This window comes from Acinonyx jubatus, chromosome B1 (genome assembly GCF_027475565.1).
Source record: "Acinonyx jubatus isolate Ajub_Pintada_27869175 chromosome B1, VMU_Ajub_asm_v1.0, whole genome shotgun sequence".
Taxonomy (NCBI): Eukaryota; Metazoa; Chordata; class Mammalia; order Carnivora; family Felidae; genus Acinonyx; species Acinonyx jubatus.
Window position 1 is genome coordinate 73,961,062 of NC_069382.1, and position 17,302 is coordinate 73,978,363.

Genomic DNA, 17,302 nt, shown 5'->3' on the forward strand with positions numbered 1-17,302 from the left:
AGTGCAATATTTCTAGGTGGATTTAGAAAACCTTTCCTTGGCAAAGCAAAGAGCTCTGCTTCTGACAGCTCTTTTCACCAGCGGGCCAGCCTGTCTGCGTTAGAACAAAGGGAATTCTGCCCGTCTGATTTGGGCCAGATAGTGGTTTTCTACTTCCCCAGCGGTTTGCTGTACCATTGTGGAAGTTTGAATACTTTTCCATAAGTTAAGCAAAACTTCCTCTTCATTCTTCCTGCATTTGCCTTTATCTGCAGTCAAGCTTTGGCTGCTGAGGCGGCCTTTGCCCTGGTTTAGCATGAGCAGAATAGTAACATTGGCTTGAAAAGAGATTCAAGAGATGATTATGGGATTATTCAGTAGGCTTGTCACCAGAGAATTTATCTGTTACAAAGGGCATGTAGATTTTTTTTTTCTTATGGAATTTCTACTTTAGCAACCGTGTGCCTGTGTGTATATTACAGCATCTGCAATAGCTGAGCTTTCAGAGAACTTTTGTTCGTATGTCTTGCTTCTTCCCAGTATCTTGTTTTTCCAGAAAGTTCTTTTGCTTAACGAAGGTTCTCTGAAAGGGCAAGGGTTCAAGAGCCTTACCCGCAGTATAAAGTGAAAAAGACCATTTCGGAGAAAGTGTGGTTTTATTTGCATTTCAGCAGGTAGGAGAAATCTACTAAAAATGTGTTCCCTCTGCATTTGGAAGCTTCAGCTTCCCCTGTGTGAGGGGAACATGTTTTTATCTTTCTTACTGAGAAACAAAGGATGGACTTAGCCACATTTTTTTGGTTCTGCCGAACTGCTCTGAGCTGGCAGTTGGCTATAGTAGTTAAGGCACTTTGATGAGTGCCTTGGGGTTACTCTTATGCATAATTGTGGCAATTCTAATATTTAAAGGTGAACATGGTATGATAAAGAATGAGCATTCACATGTGATTTTTTTTTTTTTCAATGTACATGGTGATGGCAGCAGACATTAATTCCATCCGTGGATATTTACCATGTAGCTGCCATGGCCCAGCACTGACTTAGCTCTATTTATTGAGTAAACAGGACAGAATGGCCCCTGACTCACAGAGCTGACAGTCCAGAGGGGAGACATAGTAGTCTTCTTCACATGTCCTTGTTGAGCCCACCCAGGCGATTGTTTTCACAGAGCAAGAGGAGAGGCAGGGTTAGCTGTGTCTAGTTTGGCTCCGAAGGTCCGGAAGCCACTGCTGCCTCCATCAGCTGTGTGGTCTGAGTCGGTCACATGTGCCTGGGTTCTTCCTCATTTTGGAAACATTTGAGAACCATTTCTGTCATTTTGGGGATGATGTGAAGATGAATACAGTTACGATCCACTTTTGGTTTTTCAGAGGTAGAATATTCTGTCTGTTCCTTCTTCATTTACTTCTTTTCCTGCCTTCTTATTCTCACAATCACTGGGACTTCCAGCAGAGGATAGGCCTGGAAAGAGAAAAGACAGTGAAGTGGAGCCAAACTTCATGGGCCCGAAGATGAAGGACGCAGCTCAAGGGTAAAGGGTGTAGGGTTCACAGGGCTGACGGTGAGAGGGCAGGTGAGTTTGGGGGACAGTGGATTTCATTGCCCTCTGGTTCACCAAGCCAGGCTTTTGGAAATATGTTCATTCCTTTGACAAAAAGCTATATAAAAAGCGCCATGACAGTAGTAGAAGTCAAATACTTGCTGTTTACTGAAAGTGATTAGAATTTTCTGGTGGCATTTCCATGTTTAGGAAAGTACAGGTAGGTGTCTCAGAGGAGGCGAGGGTGACAGTTTCAGATTTGCCTTCAGAATGCTGATCTTTCATTTTTTTGGAGATATATATATATATATATATATATATATATATATATATATATGAATTTTTTTTTTTGTCTTTACAGAATGAAGTTGGCCTACTGGAGTTCTTCCAGAATGTGATAAAAGAAACTAGGGCAGAGCCAAAAAAAGTAACTAGTTGGGTCCTCAACATTTTTCTGGGTTTTTTAAAGCAACGGAACCTTGCTGTCAATGAGAGGTGAGTAGGGTCTGGGGATTCTTTCTTCCTTTATGATGAACTCTGTGTCCAGAAGCAGTTTAAGTAGGGCAGGGCTGGTGTTTTGTTCTCCGTCGTTCCCCTTAAGATCTCCTAACAAGACACAAACACCCTTGTGAATTCCAGATTCTAAAGCTATCCGCCATCACCTCTGAGATTTCATTTATTTGTTCCAATCTCTGACTGTCCGTACTGCCCTTTGTACCATTCAGGGCTGGGGGCCTGAAGATGAGTAAGACCAGGAGTCTACAAGCTGGTGGGGAATACAGATCTGTAAGAAAACAGACATTCACCTCAGTGTGGTCCTGTTAGGCCGGAGGCACACAAGGTGCCATGAATGAACACCAAGGGGGCCTGGCCTGAGGCCAGAAGATGACAAAGGTTTCCTGCGGAGGATATGCTGGAACCAGGCCCTGAAGACCTAGTGGGAGTTGCCAGGTGATGGGAGGGATGAGGGGATTCTGGGTAAGGGAGTGGCCATTGGACACTCAGAGACGAGCAGGCATGGAGGCTTAGGAAACCCAGAAACTTCGGGGTGCCAAGGGGGCATGCAGGAAAGCTCAGGAGAAAGCTGCAGAGACCACCAGAGGCCACCGTGCAAACACTTCTGTCAGCGGCTCTCAAAGCTATAGATCTCCAGCACACTCCAGTTTCACTCGGAGGGGTGGAATGGAAGAACAGACCAGAAGCAAGGAGCCTGTTGCTAGAGTGCCAGTAAGAAATGCCATGGGCCTCAGCTGAGGTAGATGGGAGAGCAGTTATCTCACATCTCATGACTTCCAGTTCTTACTCGGACAGCGGAGCGACATGGAGGATAGTGTTTTTCAGCCTGGCGAGAGCTAGAGGAGGAGGAATGAGTTCAGAGGGAAGGGGCGGGGCAGGATGCCATGTTACATTTTGGACGTGCTGAGCTGGGCTGCCTGTGGGACAGACATCCCCCTCACGGGCATAACCAGGAGGCAGGCAGATATATGATCTACCACTGACGGGAGATATCTGGCAGGTATAAATCCTAGAGTTCTCATTTGTTCGTTATTCAGCACATGTTTATTTAGACTCTGTGCAAAGCACTGTGCTAAGCATGGGAAGATCAGTCAGCACACAGATATAGTCCCTGCTCTCTGAGCTGACAGTCTAGAAGCTGGTGATTAGAAAGCAGTGAGCTAGCAGGTGCCCTGAGAAGGCGAAGGTAACAGCTAAGCTAAGGCCTGAGGGAAAGATGAGTAAGGTTAGTCAGGCAAAATCCAAGAGGTAAGAGTGTTCCAGGTATAGGGAATAGCACGGGTAGAAATCTTGAGGTAAGTTCAGGCATCATACTTCTGGCAATGCAAGTGCATAGTCCAGTATGGGTGGAACGTGGATTTCGTGGCTTATAGATGGTACTTGAAGTTGTTAAAGCAGAAGAGAACTGTCAGGGAGGGTACGGCCTGATAAGATGGCTGAGGAAGGAGCCGGAGATGCTCTAGACTCTTAAGTGAGAAGCATGGGCAGAGAAGGAGGCAGCCGAGAAGAAGTGGCAGAGAAGAGGAAAAGTAGGACAGAGTTAGCACCACAAAAGCCTAAGAAAAGGAAAGTTTCAGGAAGGGAGGAGCAAGCAGCAAATTTAAATGGGAGAAGGAGGGAGAGTGAATTCATCAGGAACCCCAGGCTGATGTCCGGGGCCTGGCAGGGTCCCGGCGGAAGGGGGAGCCCAATCTCAGCAGGTGTGTCATTTGTCTCAGCAGCCTCCCATGGCCACGGAGAAGTGGAGGAGGGGGGACAAGCATATGTTGATACGTGATTCTGAAAAACTATTCCCTCAAAGGAGGTTAACACCATACAGTGCCAGTTTCACATCCAGCCTCTTGCTTGCAACGTGTATATGTATGTTGTAATGTGGCATTTGGGATCAATTCACTTCCTCACTTAGCTCCTTACCACCAGTGGCCTTGGATGAGTTCCCCTCTATGACCCTCCATTTCTTCTCTATGAAACAAAAATGACAGTACCTGCCTCCAAGGGTTTTTGAGAGGAAAATGCACAGTGCCTGGCACATAGTGAGCCCTCTGTGTTAGTTTCCTTCTCTTTGCCAGGTCGGTATACCAAGTACCAAAACAGTGGCCACCCTCAGTCCCCTAAATTCCTGTGGCATCTGTGGCCTTTTTGTCGTTCATTCCTGTCCTTTCAGGTTTGGCCTCTCTTCAGAAACTCCACTCTACACTGAAAATATTGTGGCCTTCAGTGAAGACTGGAACCATCTAGAAGAGTTTATGGAGGAGATACAACTGTATCTTAAGAGTGGCCTTAAAGAACGGATAGGATTTGGTGAGGCAGAGGTCTGGGCAGCACCTGTAGGGAGCCAAGGGTGGAATGGCAAAGAACTGGAATGTTTTTAGACCGAGGAGGAGCATAGCTTACAGGAGCAGAGAATGGAAAACGGCAGCAAGCACTGCTTCCTGTATGGTTGGAGCAGGGCTGGAATCTGAGGGTGTGGGAAGTCACAGGGGAGGTTAGCTGTGAATCCAGTAAATACGTGTAGAGCACCACTAAAAGGACCCCATCCAGGCCCTCCAGGAATTCTCCATCTCCTGGGGAGGACTAGACTCATGCATCAGTATTTTATTTCAAGGCAGAAAGGGGTGCTTCCTGTTTTAGAACTATACACAGTGCAGTGAGAGCAGAGAGGAGGGAGATTGATGTTGGCCAGGAGAAGCTGGGAAGGCTTCAAGGTGTGGTTTGAGCTTTTGGAGGAGTTACCGATCTGATCTTTAAATGTATGGTTTTCCATGTTATTGGCTGTGATTCTTAAAGTCACTGACTTTTCTTGGCAGAGACCTTAGATAACCTTTGGTTCAGCTCATTCCTTTAGCAGACAAGGCGGCATACCTCAGGTGGTGAGCTGCTAAGACTGGAAGCCACGTCCCCAGACTTCTGAGCTAGTTTCTTTCTATATTGGTCTATAAAATTAGGGGTTTGCTCGACAACCATGTTGGTAGCTGTTAAAGGAGCTAAGGTTAATAAATTAGCTTGTCAAGTGCACTTGGAGCCCCTGGTATTTACCCAAACAGTTCATATGCACTAGAGTTTTAAGAACCCAAAGGGTACCCCGTTCTAAATAAAAGTATATGTTAACTGTTCCAAAAGCAGGTAAAGAGGAAGCTAAACAATAGCTCTATCACACAATTTATGTAGATCAAGAGCCGAGGATCCAAAACCAAGCTGTAGGCAGCCTCTTTCTACACAGTTCAAAGAACCGTTAGCTGGGCTGGATACACCAGCCTCACCTTGGAATAAACAGTAATTAGTGCACAACTCAGCTGCTGGGGCTAACATTTCCAGAGCTTAGAACGGCCGTAGCTGCGGAGCTTCGCAGTAGTCTCATGATGACCCCAGGCAGGGAACACTCTGGAGGTCAAGTTGGTAAGAACTGATTTTGCAAATTAGCACTCATCTTTAAAGACCTGTCATGGTGTTTAAAGGGTCCAACCAGAAAAGCTCTTGTTGAACTCAGCTTTTTAATTATTTTGATCATATTGCTTTGAAAGTTGTTTTTCTGTTAACTCCTTCTAAATCTCTATTAATAACGGGTTTGATGTAGTTAAGAAAGTGGAAATTACAGATACCCTGGCCAAGCATTTCGTGGTGAGATCAGGCAAGCCCCTCCATCCAGTTGTCCAGTCTAGTTGAGTGCCCCAAACTTCAGGTCAGCCAGGGGCAGCGGTTCCTGAGGCACTAGCAGATCAGGGCAGGCTTTTGAGCCAAGAGGGGCTTGATGGTGAAGGGAAGGTAAGTCCAGCAGTGTGATGCATGGGATAGCATCCAAGTGGGGCTTCAGGGTTCAGAGCCTGTTAAAGATCATTCTGGCGGGCCTGTGAGCGAACAGTGCGTATGACTTCTTAAACCAAAACAAAGAATATGTGACAGAAACCATGTGTGGCCCACAAAGCCTTAAATACTTACTCTCTGACACTTCCCGGAAGAAGTTTGCTGACCCCTGGTTTAAAACACGTTTGGTGAGAGCTGGTTGAATCTTATGGTGGAGAGAATTGGACCCCGAAGAAGCAGCGGCAGTCTTGGGAACAGATGTGCTTCCTTTCCCTGGCAGCCTGAGGTGGAGGCAGAAGACCACGTGGGAAAGAATGCTGGCCGGTGCTCATTATCGGGCCAGGAGTGAATGAGGGACAACCAGGGAGAGGGAAGAGATGGGAGGCCCAAGGAGAGGAGTTTTCACAAAGGGCTTTAAATGTAGCCCAGAAGTCAGGGTGCAGCAGAATGGGGAAAGCTGTTATGCTTGGCAACAAGCAAGGAGGGGTGTGATTTTTAAGAGAACATCCTCTGTAGAGGGGGAGGATTGGTGCTGGAATGGCACATGCTTACGAGGACAGGTAGTAGCCACTAATGCTAGATATTTATCCGTAAAAGTAAGGTAAGAGACCAGGCTTGCAGACTCTGAGATCACTTGCAGACATTTTCAAGATAGGAAGATCTGAGCATTTGTGAGGGTGCATGATTAAAGCCAAGAGAGAGGAAACAAACATGCAGACGGGATCTGCAGGAGTGGAAAGTAATGGGATAAAAGCATGGGTTGAGGGGTTTGTTTGCTGGAAGAGGAGGAGGAGGGCATGATAGAAATTTCTGAGTCGTGCATCAGGAGCTGCTGTCCTTATGAAGTGAGAGGTGGGGGCAGGCTCTGAGAAGGGAGGTGGGAAGAAGATGCCGTGGCTGTAACAGTTGCTTTGGTGGGGCCACCGGATAGGGGTATGGGGAATTCATCGAGAGGAACATAAGGATTATTGAGCAGCAAGAGCCACCTGGATGTCCAAGTCCCAGTGTCCTCCTCCAGGAGCTTCCTGTGTCCCATCTTAGCAGAAGTAGAGAAGGTGGACTTTGGGCTTGAAATGGGTGCAGAGATGGAGATGGGCTGCTCATTTCTCTGATGCAGGGAGGGGGCAGGGATGTGCAGTTGTAGAGGTGGCAGTGCGTCTGCTCCCGATGCAAGCTGGAGGTGGTGTCATGACCCTGAAAGAGTGCTAGCCGGACTAGAGGAAGTGGGCAGATTGGAAGGATCCTTTTGTACCTACACTGGCCTCAGGGGATTGGAAGCTGGCATGCAAAGCTTAAGCGTTTAGGTGTCAGATTCTTCTTAGTGGAGACACATTCACTGTCCAGAGACTGGCATCTGACAGCAACAAATCAGTAGCTTGTGCCTCGGCTGCCAATATGTTGCAAATCTGATGATGGTTTATTTATTTAACTGAGGAGTGGGATCTTTCAGGATCCGTGTGACAGGTACTGATCTTTGTCATTGTCGTATTCAAGGTTAGCCCCGGCATATCTGGAATTAATGTAAGCGGTATACCAGATAGATATCCCTGTTGGTGGGAAGAGTTCTGTGACACAATTTCTTACTGACCGACTGTGTGTCAAGCATTTGTGGGTACAGAAAGATGAGTGAGAAATCTCAAATGCTGTTAGGTCAGTGGAAATGTTTTATGGTGTACATTTATGACCTAACTAACGAATTAAGGTCATTAGATGAAAGGCAAAGTATTTTTAGTTACGTCGTGTTCTATTTCTATTCTCCATCTCCATGTCCCTTATATCATCAACTCATATGGGAGAAGGGACCTTTTCTTTTTTTCATGCTCTAGAAATCCAGTTCAACCTCAATGCTTATTATGGGTTCTATACACTGTCTACACTCTAATCAGCCACTGTATTTTCTAGGATTGCAGAGCATCCAAGGAACCCACATTTTTAAAACAAACTGATTCTTTATTACTTGTCAGTAAGGAAGAAGGCTGGAAAGGGGGTTTATCAGTTTATTTCCCAGCCCTCTGTCCCTCTTGCTGCTGAGATTTAATCAGGGTGATTCACAGATGTTCCGAATGCCAACTTAATAACACCAGACAGTCTCCAAACTTAATTTCCACTTGGAATTACCTCTTATCCATACTTCGGGATAAACAAAGACTTTAAGGATGATGGTCTGCCTCCGTGTGTCAGCTGCTTCGAATGAACAACCCTAATGAGGTTTCACTGTGCTTGAATCACAGTCCAGTAAGTCAGAGCTGGTAAACGTGAACTCAGTTGGTTTGGAATGCATGGAAACTGGATGGGGGCTAAGTGGCAATTTCCTTTTTATTATCTAAAAGCACGCAAAGAAATTAATTGTGATTGATGAAAACTAAGACAAAAGGTGTTTTCAAGTGGCGTTAAGCACTTCAAAAGTTTTAGTTTATACAGACATACTAACGTGCTATTTATAAGTCATTCCTATTTAAAACTAGTCCTCTAATGACCTCAGATAAACAGTGTTCTTTTAGCCTAGTTGTTGTATGTGTTTAAAAGTAGCAAAATCAGGGGTGCCTGGGTGGCTCAGAGCAGTGGCTCTTGATCTCGGCTCAGATCATGATTTCGGGGTCGTGAGTTCAGGCCCCGTGTTGGCCTCTGCCCTGGGCGTGAAGCCTGCTTTTAAATAATAAGATAGCAAAATCACATATTTTAAAAGAAATAGTCTAGGGGCATTTGGTGGCTCAGTCGGTTAAGCATCCAACTTCGGCTCGGGTCAAGATCTCACAGTCTGTGAGTTCGAGCCCCACATCAGGCTCTGTGCTGACAGCTCAGAGCCTGGAGCCTGCTTCAGATTCTGTGTCTCCCTCTCTGCCCCTCCCCAGCTTGTGCTCTCTCTCTCTCTCAAAAATAATAAACATTAAAAATCTTTTTAAAAATAGTCTATAGTTCAGTGTTACTTTTCACTAAGTCGCATCCTAAAGGTATAGATATAATGGATCCTGGGCCCTTCTGTGGTGAAAGCTCTCAGAAAGCTGTTGTGAGCCTGTGGAGGAGAACAGTGTCTGTGCAGATGCCCATGGGGACAGTTAACGAAGCGGATGGCAGTCACTGCACTCTCTTAAGGAAAAGCTCTTACAATTAAAAAGAATTTATATTTGCATAAAAACACTCAGAAAAGTAGCCTTGTTAGCTCTTTTGTTTGAAGTAATTTTTAGACTGATCTTGCATTCGAAAATATTTAATTACTGAGTGGTTGTTTTTTTGTTGTTGTTGTTGTTGTTGTTTTGTTTTTCTCTTGTCATGGTTCATGAATTTTGCAGCCACTCCTTTTTTTTTTTTTTTGACTAATTAAACTGAGCAGTTGTTGCTACAACTTCTGCCAAACGGCCATTACTGTTGAGTGGTAAAACAACACTAGTCACCGAAACTTGTTATATCCTAACCTACAAAATAAATAAATAAAATAGAGCCCCATTGCCCTGTTATTTCCATTCCTGGGTGTGTTATTTAAACCTACAAAATCGAGCACTCTTCTTCTAAATGGGTGTATGCTGACAGTGTGAAATGTACATTTATTTTTCTCTCCTTTTGGGGGCTGCTAGTCCTGTCACACCTTCTGTGCTGGCTGAGCTTCTCAACCTGCTGGACAGAAAAGTAATTTCTTCAGCAGCAGCTAAACAGGTATGTCCCCACTTCCTAAAGTTTCTGACTGCTCTGCTATTCCAGTAGATGTTGTATGTGAAATTCAAATGCCGTCACTAACTGAATTTCATAAAGTATTAAATGCGTGTAAGGGCTGTTTTCATACTGAAAAGGTAGAAACATTTCAGTTAGCAAATGAAAAAAGGCTGGTATGTGCAATGCAGGTAATGTGCTTTCCATCTTTGCTAAGCAGGTGGTTCCTGTGTGGTTTTGCCTGGAACATTTTCCAAACATTTGTTTATGTGAAAGGCGGGACTGTAGCTTTTGGGGGCTTCGAAGCACATGCACTGCCCCTGTGACCCCCACGAGGCCGACGCCAGAGCACCTTCAGCACTGCTCCCCGGCCCTCTAGTTCTTCTCAGTCCCCTGCAGGCTCCCAGCCAGTACTAGGGCCTTATTTGTCTTCATTGCATGATTGCCCCCTGAAATTTAGTCTTCCAGCAAGGAGGATGAGGTCAGACAGACTGCCTCTTGTTTAGTAGATAAAACTTTATACACATGCGCAGTGTATGCAAACTGAGAAAAACAGCATCATCATCAAAGGTGGCCTCTGCCTCGTCTCCTTTCCACCTGACAGTCATAGGTGGGTGAAAGGTTCCTGGAATCCAGAAAAGTCTTAAAGGATAAAGAACACCAAGGTGGCTGCCTTAGTTCAACTTTGGGTATCAAAGCCATCAATGCTTCAGCCAGAAACTTAGTGTGACTTTAATGGTGCCTTCTGCATTTAATATTTATACCACATCAACAGTAGTGGCAGGCACAAAGTGAGGCTTTGGAAAAGCAACTGCTTTGGGCTAATTATGAGGCGCTGTGGCACTCACACCCAGCTCTGTGCAGTGAAACTGGAGACAGAACTAATAAAGGCTCTGTTTACCCACCGCCCAGTGAGGCTGTCGACTACAGGGACCTTGGCACATGTAGGAAAGGATTTGAGTTGCCTGGATGTCAGAGGAATACAAATGTTTATGACAGTGCTCAGCAGTGACAGAAACATAAGATGGCCTGAGGGCATCTATATATATATATGTATGTATACATAAGAGCAGATGAATTGTAGCATTTGAAATGAAAGAAGGGAAAAAAATCTTCCCCTTCTCACTCATCCTGCCCCACCAGACAAGGAAAAGGGAGGAAACCTAGTGCAGTGAATGTGATTGGTTCGGTAGGACCAATGGAAAATGCTAGAAGATGCTGATGGTTGGTTCAGATGTAGGTAGGGACACCTTAGATTGTATCAACTTTCAGCATGCTCAAAGGAAGCAGGGTGCATCCTGGCTGCTGTGAGGTAATCAAACTGAAATAAAAGTCTGACTAGAAAGGTGTTAAATGTATGTTGCATGAGGGAATCTCCTGTGTATATTATTGCCTTGGGGGTTTTGCTTTATTTATTTTTCTACTTTGTTTTCTGTATTTAATAAAATCATGTATGATTTTCTGGTGGAAAAAAAGGTATTTTTTCATTATAAAGAATTTAAGTAATATAGAAAAATATAAAGATCTTCAAATTTTACGACCTTGAAATAACTACCATTAATATTGGGTGGACACCCTTCCAGGCATCCTTCCATGCACATGTACTATTAGAAGGATGGATTGATGGGATGGACAGACATGAAGTTAGAGAAATAAAGACTTTAGAAAATAAGAAATAAGAGGTTATAGTGATTTTTTTTTTTTTTTAGTTTATTTCTTTATAAGCCAGGCAGTTCATTGGCTTTTAGTATATCCACAAACCTATTCAGCCATCACCCTATCTAATTCCAGAACATTCTCATCACACAAAAAACCAAACCATTAGCAGTCACTCCCCCACTAACCCCTTGCCCTAGGTTACTACTAATCTACTTTCTGTCTCTGTGGATTTGCCTATTCTGGACATTTAATGTAAATAGACTTGTACAGTATGTGGCCTCTGTGTCCGGCTTATTTTACTTAACGTGATGTTTTCAAAATCCATCTATGTTTTAACATGTGCCAGTACTTCATTTCTTTTTAAGGCTAAAGAATATTCTACTGTAAGTATATGCCACATCCGTAAATGGACATTTGAGTTGCTTCCAGTTTGGGGCTCTTATTGAACATGCTGCTTTGAACATTTGTGTTCAGATGTTTTTGTTTGAGCATGTGTTTTCAAGTTGGTTACGTATAGACCTGTACGAATGGAATTTCTGGGTCATATGGTAGTTGTACATTTAACATTTTGAGGAGCCGCCCGACTATCTTCCAAACTGGCTGCACCCAGTTGCATACCCATCAGCAATGTATGAGGGTTCCTGTGTCTCCATATCCTTGCTAGCACTTGTTATTGTCTTTTTGATTATAGTCATCCTAGTAGTAGGTGTAAAGCGATAATCTCACTGTGGGCTTGATTTGCATTTCCCTAATGACCAACTACGTTGAGCATCTTTTTGTGTCTTTTGTAGGGTACTTTTTTAAAAGGAAAATGTTACAATTAACTTTTTACTGAATTTTTAAAAAGAATCCAAGTAGGTCTTGGCTTCTAGAAACCCTGTCAGCCAGAGGGTGCTCCAGTAGAGCAGACTCTCTGCTTCTACTCCTTCTTGGTGTTTCCCTCTGACGGATTGGGGTTCTGTTAGTGATTAGATGACCAGGAGATGAGGAAAAAAAAGTAGACAAAGTAACTGACTCCTAAGGATGACAGATATGTAGAAAGAGCCATCCTGTCCTTAGAACACTCTGAATTCCAAAGAATCTCCCACTTTATGTCTAATTTACTATTAACCCATCACTCTCCCTTACATCATGGCCCATTATTTCGTCCCTTACACATTTCACCGCCCCTTCCTTGGAGGTACTCCGGGCAGTGCTCCTGAGATTTACAGGCCTCATCCCCTTGGCACCCCAGGGGCAGGGATGTTGACAGGTTGCTATGATGCAGCACTCCTGTTTTTCAGAAACGGAAAGAGAAAAAGATTACTTATCATCATGAGCAACCTCCTGGTAACTGTGGACAAAAGCATCTCGATTCTTGTCACAGGATCTAGTTCTAGCTGTTGAAGTTGTGGGTAGCGGCCCCTGTCTCCCTCACCAAGGAGAGGGCCGTCAGAGTCACGGTTCACCTGCAGACCTGCACCCCGGGATCCTGAGCCTCTTGTGAGTCAGAGACCCTGGGTGTTGTCCACAGCCAGCCACAGCCCCAGGGGAAATGGTGTGGACTGTGTGCATGCCTCCTTTGTGCACACTGGAAATAGATGTGGCTTATCCACTGTCTCTTGGGGATTGTCCGGTTAGCATTTCTAGTGGAACCAAGCCAGGTTATGATTCCATAGCAATGGAAATTGAATTTTAACATGTTAGGTGTGCCACTTAACCCGTCTCCTCTTGTCTACTTTGGGATCTGCTTTAAAGAGAAATCACCAACCCCTTTTAATGCAGAAAATGTTATATGTAATGCAGTAAAACTGTTACAAATGATGTGATGTCTTTTTCTCCCTTTTAGTGAGTGCTTCAGTTCTATGTGCATTTTACTGTGCCCTACTTCTTTTCAGGGCTTGGGCTGATGTTTGTGCCTTTCTAGAAGAATGACCTTTCACAGTTCTTGCCTTTGAGCAGAGGGGACACCCCTTTCTGTTCCTGTCCCGGCCCCCTCCCTACCTTCTCCCTTCAACAGGCCTTTCCTCCACACTCTGACCCTGGAAACCCCTGGACAGGTGAGAGGCCCATCTGCTTTCCTTCCATCCTTCCTTCTAGATACTTTAAAAATAGCTTTAGTGAGACACAATTGGGTAGTAGTTGAAAGGGTGTGTGAATTCAGTCCCCAGGGAGCTTAAGGCTGCCCTATGTGTTGGAGCCGGCTCCGTGGTCAGTGTGTGATTGGGGGTTCCCAGCTTGCGTGACCCCATGCTTTCAGTGGCCATTTAACACAGACGGCCAGCATTACCCTAAGAATCCTGTGTTAGGGACTTTGATCTTGGGTGGGCAGCGGCAGGGCCTGGGAGCTGCACTCCTGGCCAGAAACAGTTGCACTTCGATAGCACTTCCCAGGGTGGTGATTAAACACAGACAAAAGCTGAGGATTTATGCTGCAGCACGAGGCTGGCAAGTACAGAAGCCATTATGTTTGCAGCAAGAGGGCTGGGGAGCCCTGTCGAGTCTGGCCCGGAGGTGGAAGGCCCCTTCAGTGATTCTCACCCTGCTGGGCTTCGGCCAGGAGAGCACAGACTGTGTCTCAAACAGGAACGAGCAGAGGATTAGACAGCTGGAGTCTACTGCATCGGCCCAGGGGGCTGGGGCTGGGCTGCGGTGGCCACTCGACCAATTGAGGAAGTTAATAAGCTGGTATGTTTTCACTCTGGGAGTAGAGAACACCCCAGACACAGGGCTCCCATTTGTTCCTGGAGGCCGCTGAAATGTTTCTCCGGCATCACTCTGTATCCCCGCCCTACCTCGCTCTACTTTCTCGGGGAGCAGCCAGCCCCTGCATTTAAAAGTATCCATCCCAGCACTGTCTTGCGTTTCCTCTTGAATGGTGTGGTTTGGCAGCGGTTCCCGAGCTGCCTCACATCGCCTCTGTTCTGGTGTTTTTGGCTCAGGCTCATCCAACCAGCGTTCGAGCCTGTCGGGTCCCACTGTATTAGGTGCCAGGCAAAGGCTGAGCCCCTGGTCAGCCTGCTCGGGTCCGCTGTGTGCTGTCAGCCACAGTGGCTGTTGCGGGCCAAGAAAAATGATGCAGGCCCAGGAGCGGCCTCCTGGGTCAGCCAGGTGTGCCAGCTTACGATTCCCAGGCCCCAGGGACCGCCCACGTCTGCTGAGCTTTCCACCTCATCTGCCTGTAAAGAGGTGTTGCATAGATTCCTGAGTCCTCACAGGTGATTGCACTTTTGAGCCAGGGATCTATCTAGATCCCTCTTGAGATTTCCACATTCTCCTGCTGAATGTTGGACATTTTTTAGGCACTGTTTTAGGAGACTGTGCAGATGAACAAAATAAACACTGGTCAAAGTCTAAATACTTACCAGAGGGCTAATTTAATCATATTATAAATATACTTAATGGATTTAATTTTTTTATTAATATGAAAAGTAGTTCTGTAGCAAGTAAAACAAAAGCAGATCACAGACTGTATATATGTTGTGATTGCAACTGTGTTCCCAAAGAAAAATAGGGGAAGGAAAAACCCCAAAATACTAACATTTATTATCTTGAGGGAATGGGAAATACAGGTGATTTCTTTTTATCGTTTTTATATTTCCTTATTTTCTATAGTGAACATGTTTTTAATAGAAGTATAGTTGACACATAATCTTACATTAATTTCAGGTGTACAACTTAGTGACTTAACATTTATGTACATTATAAAATGATCACTATAACTCTGATTACCATGTTACCAAAGTTTATTATTGACTATAGTCACTATGCTGTACTTTGACATCCCTGTGACTTGTTTTGTAACTGTAAGTTTATACCTCTTAGTCCGCTTCACATATTTCCCACAACCACCATTTTGTTCTCTGTATCCCTGAGTCCATTTGTCTTGTGTTTTTTAGATTCCACATACAAATGAACTCATATGATGTTTTTATTTCTGACTTATTTCCCTTAGCATAGTACCCTGTAGGTCCATCTATGTTGTCACAAGTGGTACGATTTTCTTTCTTATGGCTGAGTAATATTCGTTTGTATATATATACCACATCTTCTTTATCCATTCATCTTCTGATACACACTTAGGTTGCTTCCATATCCTGGCTATTATAAATAATGCTGCAGTGAACATACAGATGTATATATCTTCTCAAATTGTTTTTTTCATTTTGTTTGGATAAATATCCAGAAGTGGGATTACTGGATCATACGGTGGTTCTATTTTTAATTTTTTGAGGAGCTGCCACACTGTTTTCCAGAGTGGCTCCATCAGTCTACATTCCTACCAACAGTGTATGAGGATTCCTTTTCTCCTCACCAACATTTATTGCTTCTTGTGTTTTGTTTTTAGCCATTCTGACAGAAGGTGGTACCTCATTGTGGTTTTGATTTGCATTTCCCTCAAGATTACTGATGTTGAGCATCTTTTCATGTGTTTGTCTGTCATCTGTATGTCTTCTTTGGAAAACTGTCTATTCAGGTCTTCTACCCGTTTTTTAATCAGATCATTTGACGTTTTTTGGTGTTGAGTTGTATGAGCTCTTTGTATATTTTGGATATTAACCCCTTACTGGATATATCACTTGCAAATATCTTCTCCCATTCAGCAAGTTACCTTTTCATTGTGTTGATGGTGTCCTTTGCTGTACAAAAAAGGTTTTTGGTTTGATAGTCCCGTTTATTTTTGCTTTCATTGCCCTTGCCTGAGGAGACAAATCCAAAATAACATTGCTAAGACCAGTGTCCAAGATTTTACTGTTTTAAGAGTCTTATAGTTTCAGGTCTACATCTCCGTCTTTAATCCATTTTGAGTTAATTTTTGTAAATGGTGTAAGAAAGTGGTAGTTTGATTATTTTGCATGTAGATTTATTATATTGCATTATATTCATTGACTCCTTTGTCATAGATTCATTGAACATATCAGTATGGTTTTATTTCTGGCCTCTGTTCCATTGACCTCTGTTTTTTTTTCCCCCCTTTTTGCCAATATCATACTGTTTTGATTACTGTAGATTTGTAGTACAGTTTGAAATCAGGGAACATGCTGCTTCACACTTTGTTTTTATTTCTCAAGATTATTGTTGCTATTTAGGGTCTTTTATGGTGGTTCCGTACAAATTTTAGGACTGTTTGTTCTAGTTCTGTGTAAAATAATGTTGGCATTTTGATGGGGATTGTATTGAATCTATAGATTAGTTAGTATGGACATTTTAACAATATAAATTCTTCCAGTCAGTGAGGATGGAATATCATTCCATTTATTTGTGTCATCTTCAGTTTCTTTCATCGGTGTCTCATAGTTTTCAGAGTACAGGTCTTTCACTCTGGTTACATTTTTTTTCCCCCTAGGTATGTTATTTTTTTTGATGCAGTTGTAAATGGGATTGCTTTCTTCTCTTTCTGGTATTTCATTATTAGAAAAGCACAACCAATTTCTGTATATTGTATCCTGCAACTGAATTTGTTTATTCTAATAGTTTTTTGGTGGAGTCTTTAGAGACTTCTTGGTATCATGTCATCCATAAATAGTGACAGTTTAACTTCTTCCTTGCCAATTGGATGCCTTTTCTTTCTTTTTCTCCCCTGATTGCTAGGACTAAGCTAGAACTTACAGTACTATGTTGAATAAGATAGTGGCAAGAGTGGCCATCCTTGTCTTGTTCCTGATGTTAGAGGAAAAGCTTTCAGCTTTTACTGTTGAATACGTTAGCTGTACGTTTTGCATATATGGTCTCTATTATGTTAAAGTGTGTTTCCTCTCTAGCCACTTTGTCATAAATGGATGTTGAATTTTGTCAGAGGTTTTTTTTTTGCATCTACTGAGATTATTACATGATTTTTATCCTCATTTTGTTAATGTGGTGTATCATGTTGGTTGATCTGTGTATGTTGAACCATCCTTGCATCCCTGGAATAAATCACTCTTGATCATGGTGTATGATCCTTTTCACATACTTTTTAATTCAATTTGTTAACATTTTGTTGAGGATTTTTGCATCTGTTGTTGATCATGAATATTGACATGTTATTTTATTTTTTTAATTTTTTTTTGGTAGTGTCCTTGGTTTTGTTATCAAGGTAATGCCAGCCTTGTACAATGAATTTGGAAGTGTTCCTTCCTCTTCAATTTCTTTAACAATTGTTTGAGAAGTATAGGTTAACTTTTTTAAAAATGTTTGGTAGAA

The 17,302-nt window shown here is 43.5% G+C and overlaps 1 protein-coding gene across 4 annotated transcripts in view; it reads left to right on the forward strand.

The window, feature by feature from the left end:
• GATB (glutamyl-tRNA amidotransferase subunit B) overlaps positions 1-17,302 on the forward strand; it is an 83,949-nt gene that overhangs the window by 58,568 nt on the left and 8,079 nt on the right. For all 4 annotated transcript variants that reach the window (XM_027067242.2, XM_027067230.2, XM_027067245.2 and 1 more), the window contains 2 exons: positions 1,881-2,014; positions 9,409-9,487. In XM_027067242.2, coding sequence (XP_026923043.2) covers positions 1,881-2,014; positions 9,409-9,487 — 213 coding nt within the window. The remainder of the gene's footprint in view (positions 1-1,880; positions 2,015-9,408; positions 9,488-17,302) is intronic.